General features: G+C 52.7%; 1 protein-coding gene across 1 annotated transcript; it reads right to left on the minus strand.

Moving 5' to 3' along the window:
* Window positions 1–5,994: 5,994 nt before the first annotated feature.
* On the minus strand, window positions 5,995–7,143 carry FOXE3 (forkhead box E3). Its single transcript, XM_061451051.1, has one exon. It carries the CDS (start codon window positions 7,141–7,143, stop codon window positions 5,995–5,997), a length of 1,149 nt encoding a protein of 382 aa, XP_061307035.1.
* Between the last annotated feature and the right edge of the window lie 380 nt (window positions 7,144–7,523).

Consider the following 7,523-nt stretch of genomic DNA (forward strand, 5'->3'; position numbering starts at 1 on the left):
TGTGTCTTTGGGATTCAAAAGTTGATATTTCTTGACGGTAAAGGCTTTCATGGACAAGTGCTGGATGGCATGCTCTAAGGAGTTACAGCTCCAGGTAGGCGTCTTTTCGAACCTGAAAATCTTGTGGAGTAGCACAGTCTCCTTAACGCAACTGCCTCTTGTCTTTCAATCAGGGAACATCTGAAAAGGATATAACCAAGACCTGACCTACATTGATGGATTAATTCCTCTGCTGAAACCCATGGCCTGCTCTGAGCAAAGAGCCAGGATGGCCAGAGACAGTGCGCTTGGACAATTTTGTGCTTTTTGAGATCCATTCTCTCCAGCCAGGTTAAGCCACTTGAAGCCTCCTGAGATGGATCTACAAGCTCAGTTTGGTTTCTAACACCTGGTTAGCAGAAGGAGATTTAGAACTGAGATGTCTGTGGTGCGGATGGAAAGCACCCAAAATGCCTGACACAGCTGGGCCCATCCTTTGCAGATGTTGTACTGCTTCTTTTGACTCAGCAGAGCTGATGCAAGTGGAAAATGGACTTTTCCCAAGTGCGTACGTAACACCTCTCCTCCATGCAGCACTCCAAGGTGCTACAAGGCAGGCCTGGTTGTTAGTGTTGGGATGGCACAGTTTGTTCAATACATGCATAAAACCAACTGTTGCAGTGTAACCATTCCAGCATTCCCAGTGCAAATGCATGGACCTTGGATGCTCTCCCAAGACCTTGTAGGTGTTACTTAGCCAATGCTCAGGCTCTGCCACTTCGATGCCTGACCACAGCCCTGCTTCTTGGGTGCTGTAAGAGTCAGGCCAGCCCTCAGCTCTGCCATTCATATACGCAGCACGTTCCAAACACAAAGTCAGGCTGCCAATGAGGCTGGCAGCTGCAGACAAGTGTTCCTTCATTACCGTCCCCTCATCTCACTAGGAATTAAAGGCTCAGATTCTTGCTGTGCTTCCACCTGTTTCCACATTTTTCACTCTAGGGAGAATAACTGCATGGGGACAGCCAGCATCACCCAGCCCTGTATCCTGTCTCCAGTGACAGCCCGCAGTGGGTGCTTAGGGAGAAGGTAAAAGAAGGTATAGCCAGAGAAATCCTTCCTTTCTGAAACCTTCACAGAGTCAGGAATTGGTGGTTTAGGGATTCCCCAGTCTGGAGGCTGTACCATCCCACCGTGTTTAATAAAGACCCTCACCCTGACCATACCCCAAGCCTCCACGATATCCTGCCTCCAAGCAGACCTCAAAAGCCGGGATGCTGCCGGTACGTACTAAGATCCACCCCGGGGGCCTGGGCCCATGGCGGGGGCTGGAGCGGCTTCCCAAGGCTTTCCACTGGAGGTCAGTATTGGCCTGAGCACGGTGTCTGTGCCCCCTCGGGCCATCGAGCCCTCTCATTCCTCTCCCAGGGCAGGGCTGCTCTGGCCCTGTTCAAACATCACCACCTCCTGCCCGAGTATGAAGGACCCACATGTAAACGACCCAAATATAGTTTGGCAGAGGTGGGGACAGAGCCCTTACAGCCCGATATGTACCTCAGAGCTTGGGCAGTGCTAATGCCTGTCTGCTAGTTTATGAAAGCAAATCTCACCCAGTCCCACTGCACCCACTGCCCATCTCCCCATCACCACCTGACTTCACTGCCTCAATCTCGACCTCAAACAAACACCACTGACTGGCTTCAAGCCACATTTGCAAAGGGTAAAGCATTGCATAGAATAGAAGCTACTTACGGTATAAAATTCCCAACACTGGGACTGCTAGTGGGCAGCTCCCAACATCCAGGCAAAATCAAACACTACCAGAGGGACCGACAGGTTCTTCAGGAAATGTGTTTCGACTAAAACTCCAGTTAATGCTGTGTTTGCTTACAACAGGATGGAAAATACTACTTACGGCTTGGGAATATTGGCTCTTTCTTACGGTTTGTTTTAACCTGTGGGGAAGCAGCAGAAAGGTGGTACAAGCATGAGACATACAGAACACTGTCATGTGCAGACAGACGTGGCAGCTTGGCTGGTCCTCCCTGGACAGTCAGTATTTCCCAGAGGAAAAGAGGAGTCTTTTTCCAAGTGGCAGCTCATTTTGGTTATTTGTTTCTGAATGTGCAGGCTGAGAGATCTGAATTCAGCCTGATCTTCCCTGAGTAGTCAGACTGTCTTGGCGATAGCCCAGATCACCACCCAAATCTCTTCAGCGTTCAGGATCTATTTCAACCCCTGCTTCTGCATCTCATGGGCTCTAGTTGGAGTATTGTGTACTGGTATACAATAGTATGGTTCTGGCGCCCTCAACATAAAATGGACATGGAACTGTTGAAACAAGTCCAGAGGATGATCAGGGGACTGGAGCACCTCCCGTATGAAGACAGGCTGAGGAAGTTGGGGCTGTTCAGCCTGGAGAAGAGAAGGCTGCGGGGAGACCTCATAGCAGCCTTCCAGTGTCTGAAGGGGGCCTATAGGGATGCTGGGGAGGAACTCTTCATTAGGGACTGTAGTGGTAGCACAAGGGGTAACGGGTTAAAACTTAAACAGGGGAAGTTTAGATTGGACATAAGGAAGAAGTCCTTTACTGTAAGGGTGGTGAGGCACTGGAATGGGTTGCCCAGGGAAGTTGTGACTGCTCCATCCCTGGCAGTGTTCAAGGCCAGGTTGGACAGAGCCTTGGGTGACATGGTTTAGTGTGAGGTGTCCCTGCCCATGGCAAGGGGTTGGAACTGGATGATCTTAAGGTCTTTTCCAACCGTAACTATTCTATGATTCTAAGCTGGGGCTCTCCCCACCACGGGATGTCCAGGGGACCCCTTGCCATCATTCTGAAGGGTGATGTTCATTCCACAATCTCTGAGAGTAAAGAAAATTTTGCTTTTGGCTTTTGTGTAAGATCGAGAGAACTAGGACTGTCATTACTCAATACTCCCTAAACTCCCCAGGTAAAGAGGGGAGGATTTCAAAGGAGACTTGGCTTCGCAACTGAAATCTGGGTGATAATTACTCCCGTTTCATTCAAATCCCTCTTATTCATTAAACAGGGACATTGAAAAGAAGCTAAAACACATGGAGGGTTCAGGTATAAACTTTAGAAAGCTTAAAACTACTCTGTCCCAGCAAGGCTCATGCTTTACATGACACTTTAATCCTACTCATTTGCTAGATTCACCCTACCTGTAAACAAAGCTTTGAAATGAAAGCTTAAAAGCCTGGCTGGGACACATTAAGTTAACCAAGAAGACACTCTTAAGGCATTAGTTTAATGACAATCACAATACAAGTTGCCAGAGGTTTGTGCGTGTGAGGATTAATATCTACAAGAAAAAGAAGAAAAGGGGTCTATTCCCTGTGCTTTCCACCTTGTTTGGCAGCATAAGGCCATGGTGAGGGTGGTTTATTGTTGCTCACATGGGGCTTTGGCCTGAGGCTGTCTGAAAGAGAGATATAGGGCTCTGGGGAGATATGCAAACCCAACACTGCACACCAGTGTTTGTGACACACCAGGATATGTTCATCCACTCTCTCCAAACCAGGTTTCCAGGGATCCAGTCCACTGCAGTGACTCCTGCTTCATGCAAGAGCTCCCTTGGCTGAAGAGACCTCTCTTGCATAGGCACTGGGGTATGGAATGAGTCTCCTGCAGAACCTCCCCATCTGAAGCTGGGTGCTGCTCTCCAGAGAGCCCTGTGGCAAGAGGACGCAGGTGGGTGGGGGACAGGAGCAAGCCACAGCCCAGCCCTTTAGGCACCCTGATCCCCATGGCTCCACTAGCACTTAACACCCAGAGATGCCAGAAGCTTGGAAAGCCATTTCTGACATCGGCTTCCTGCTCCAGCAGGGCTCCAGGGTGACTGGGGCAGGCTCAGCCTGGTCTGAGATGTCCCTGCTCAGCAGCCTCTTCACAGTGCATCTCACCCCAGCAGAACAGCAGCATCTCCTGCACACCCCTTCCACCAACATTGGTTTCCTTTTATGCCAGTGCTTGATTCTCTCCTACCTCAGCAACATCCTGCTCGTGGTGCAAACCCATCAGAGTCCCAGCCCAACACTCACTGATGCTGAAGAGAAGCTGGGGAACCCAGAGGTTTGGAAGTATGTCTGGCTCTGACTGCCTGGATACTTAGACAAGGCTTTAGAAGTGCTTAAGTTTGCAAAACATTGCAGGATCAGGTCCTGGAAACGAATGTGAGCTATGACAAGTGTCCTTTCTACTGTCCTTGCAAGTGACTATTTCAGCATCCCCCCAACATCTATACAGACAGTATGCTACAGATAGGAATGGCACGCTGTAAACTTTTACTACATAGATCTCTGTCTATGGATGTCTTCTGTAAAGACCCGAAGTATTCGAAAGGATAAGTTTTTTCCCAACACCCATTCCGAACAGGGCTGTCACTAAGGGAAAAGCACAGAAGCTACTACTGGAAACAGTGTGAAAGCTGAGGTGAAGCTGGAAGGACCAGAGAAGAAACCCAGAGCCCATTGCTCAGCTGAAAGCAGCAGACCAGGGCTACATCAGTGTTTTAGAGACAGATGAAGCCCCTATTTTAAGAAAGCAAAGAGGAAAAAAAGCATTTTCTTCCCTTCCCACTCATACTAGCCTCAAACACTCTCAGTTTCTACTGACCACATAGGAAAAAAGAATGGAAAACCGTAAGCTTCCAAGCTGTGGGCAAAGCTGACTTCCTTGGGTACCCGCCTGTACATCCTGCTTTCAGTCATGACCAGCAGACAGGGAATGAGGTGCTCAGTTTGCCCCAAAGCTCAACTGTTGTCCAGCTCCTCCTTAAGCAGGAGGAAGATGCAATAAAGACCACAAACTCCTCCGCTTCAGAGAACACCTTTGAAAAATGAGAAAGAATTCCTAGTTGTCATTTTTACCCAGAGGATGTTTAAATTTGAAAAAGCTAAATCCAGGGATGGTGAATTCTGCCTTCAAGACAGTCTGGCAGGCAGTGCTGTAAATACACAGCGTCAGCCCGGCCACTGAACAGGTTGGAAATCTAATTGATTTTGTGGCCAGGAAGGAAAGCTGCGATCTCCTAATGTGATGTGCTAAACCAGAATTTCACCTGCAAGGGATTCCTTGAAGGGAAGATGCATTCCTTGCTATGCAAAGGGAAACCGTCAAGTCCAGTAAGAGCTGCGCAGGTGAGCCTTGCAGGTGATGGGGAGCTTATTTCAGCCTTTGCATGGCTCAGCAGTTACCGTTCGCTTTTTAATAACCCGTAATAAAATAGTATCGCTATCCATGTAAGACATATAAAGTGTTACAACAACAGCACGAGTCTGTCTGCCACCAGTTACAAGGTTGAACATTTCCGCTCTCCAAGGTCCAGCCGGAGCCACAGGAACAGCAGCACTGGTCATGTTGGAAGGAAAAGCTTTATTTTAATAAAGTCTTTTCTAACAGTAGAAGTTATTTGTTAAAATAGCAAAAAGAAGCAGTCAGTGTTGTTTGTTTTTTTTTCCTACAGGGAAACAAAAATATAAACATCTTAAATATTCATTTAAAATCCAGTGAATTGGTTTAGTGGTTGTTTTTTGTCTTTTTAGTAACTTTCATTCCAGCTATACAGGAGGAACCCAGGGAAGAAAGCCCATTTGTGAGACAGTTCCTGCAGTTACACCGTGCACCCACCTCCCGGGTGTGCTCCTCCTTGCTCCAGAGTTGTCCCGAGGTGCCCTCCTGCAGACAGCATCCCTGGGGTTGGGCTGTGGGGAATGGACACCCCCTGGGCATGGGGAGACCTGCCTGGCAAACAAAGCCAGAGAACGTCTTTTCCAAGAGAGGATGGGGTAGGAAAATAGATCACCTTTCCTTCAGCTAAACATAAGCTGAGAAAGAGATGAGTTAGGTCACCCCATAAGTGCGTGTCTGCACACAGCCAGAACCTGAGGACCCCCAACCCCACCCCAGCCAATCCCCATGGCAAGGAGAAGTCCATATGTCCAGAGTTGCCTATGGGAGCTTTGGGACATCCAGCCAAGCCTCTCCTGACCCCATCACATGTACCGCTCCAGGCTGGCGGGGAAATTGGGCTGCCTCATGTAGGAGTTGCTGGAGCCGAATTGGCCGAGGGACGATGCAGAGAGCCCCAGGAGCTGCTCGCTATGTTCAGCACAGGCTGGAGGCCGCATGGCTGGCAGGGACAGTCTGTTGGGAGCCCCATAGAGCTGCGGGCTGCCCGGTGAGTAGCTGCCCTGTGCCACGGGCAGATGTGGGGGTGAGGCAGCATAGGGGTAAGCCAAGGTGTTAGGGCCAGCCCGGCCCAACAAGCTGGGACTGACAGGCTGCGCCTGGAAGCAGGGAGGCTCGGAGCTGCTGGTGGAGCAGGTAGGAGCCAGCTCAGCCCCGGGCAAGCCCAGTGATGGGTGGCCCAGGTCAGATGGCGGCGAGGGCTGCAGGGCCTGCTGCCCGCTGATGAGGCTGTCGATGCTGAACATCCTGGGATGCTGTGCTGGAGGTGCTGCCCCGGCAGCATAGGGGTGGAAGACAGTGCTGGAGAGCTGGGGGCCGTAGCCAGGCGAGCAGAGGGTGTTGGGGTAGGGGGCTGCTGGTGCTGCAGGGCGGCCGGCGGGTGGGGGTGTGAAGGCACTGGAGTTTTGCATGTAGCCGGGGTAGGTGGTGATGTCGGTGCGCTTGAAGCGCTTCCTCCGGCGCAGGAAGCTCCCGTTGTCGAACATGTCCTCTGCGGCTGGGTCCAGCGTCCAGTAGTTGCCCTTACCGGGGTGGCCGGGCTCCCGGGGGATCTTGACGAAGCAGTCATTGAGGGTGAGGTTGTGGCGGATGCTGTTCTGCCACTTCTTGGGGTTCTCCCGGTAGAAGGGGAAGCGCTCGGTGATGAACTTGTAGATGCCCCCTAAGGTGAGCTTCCTCTCGGCGGCGTTGGCGATGGCCATGGCGATGAGGGCGATGTAGGAGTAGGGGGGTTTGCCCCGCTGCACCGGCCGCTTCCTGCGGCGGCCACCGGCGGGGGGCGGCGGCTCCTCGGGGGGCGGCGGCGGCGGGCTGCTCCCAACGCCCCGCGGCTCCGGCTTCACCGACGGAGACCCCCGGGGCGGCCCGGGGGAGCCGGGGCTGGCCGCAGCGGCGGGGCTGGGCGCCGGCAGCGTGCACATGCCTCTGAGGCAGGGGAAGCCAGCCGCGTTCATATACGGCCCTCGCCTTCCTCCTCCTCGGAGGACGGGGGGGCTGCGGGAGAAAAAGCCCCCCCAGGGGAGGGGAAGGGGGAAAAGGGAGGGGACGGGGAGGGGGGCAGGCGCCACGGCAGCTCCCGGTGGTAGGGAGGTCCGTCCTGAGCAGCTTGGCAATATATAGGGCGGCCGCCCCCCCCCCAGAGGGGTGTGTTGTGCCCGGCCCGCCCCGGCCCCTCTCCTCGGCGGGAGGAGGAGGCCCCTGGGGAGGGGTCCTGAATCCCATGGCTAAATCCCCCAGCCTCTCCATAAGGCTCTACCTCGCAGCCATGCCCCCGAGCGGTCCCTCCCCGAGGTTCCCGGGTGCCAGCGCTGCTGCCGGCTCCGCTCCCGGGCCA

Source organism: Pezoporus flaviventris, unplaced genomic scaffold (assembly GCF_033815535.1).
Source record: "Pezoporus flaviventris isolate CSIRO_AGI_PZ_B2104156 unplaced genomic scaffold, CSIRO_AGI_Pfla_v1 ptg000013l, whole genome shotgun sequence".
Classification (NCBI taxonomy): domain Eukaryota; kingdom Metazoa; phylum Chordata; class Aves; order Psittaciformes; family Psittacidae; genus Pezoporus; species Pezoporus flaviventris.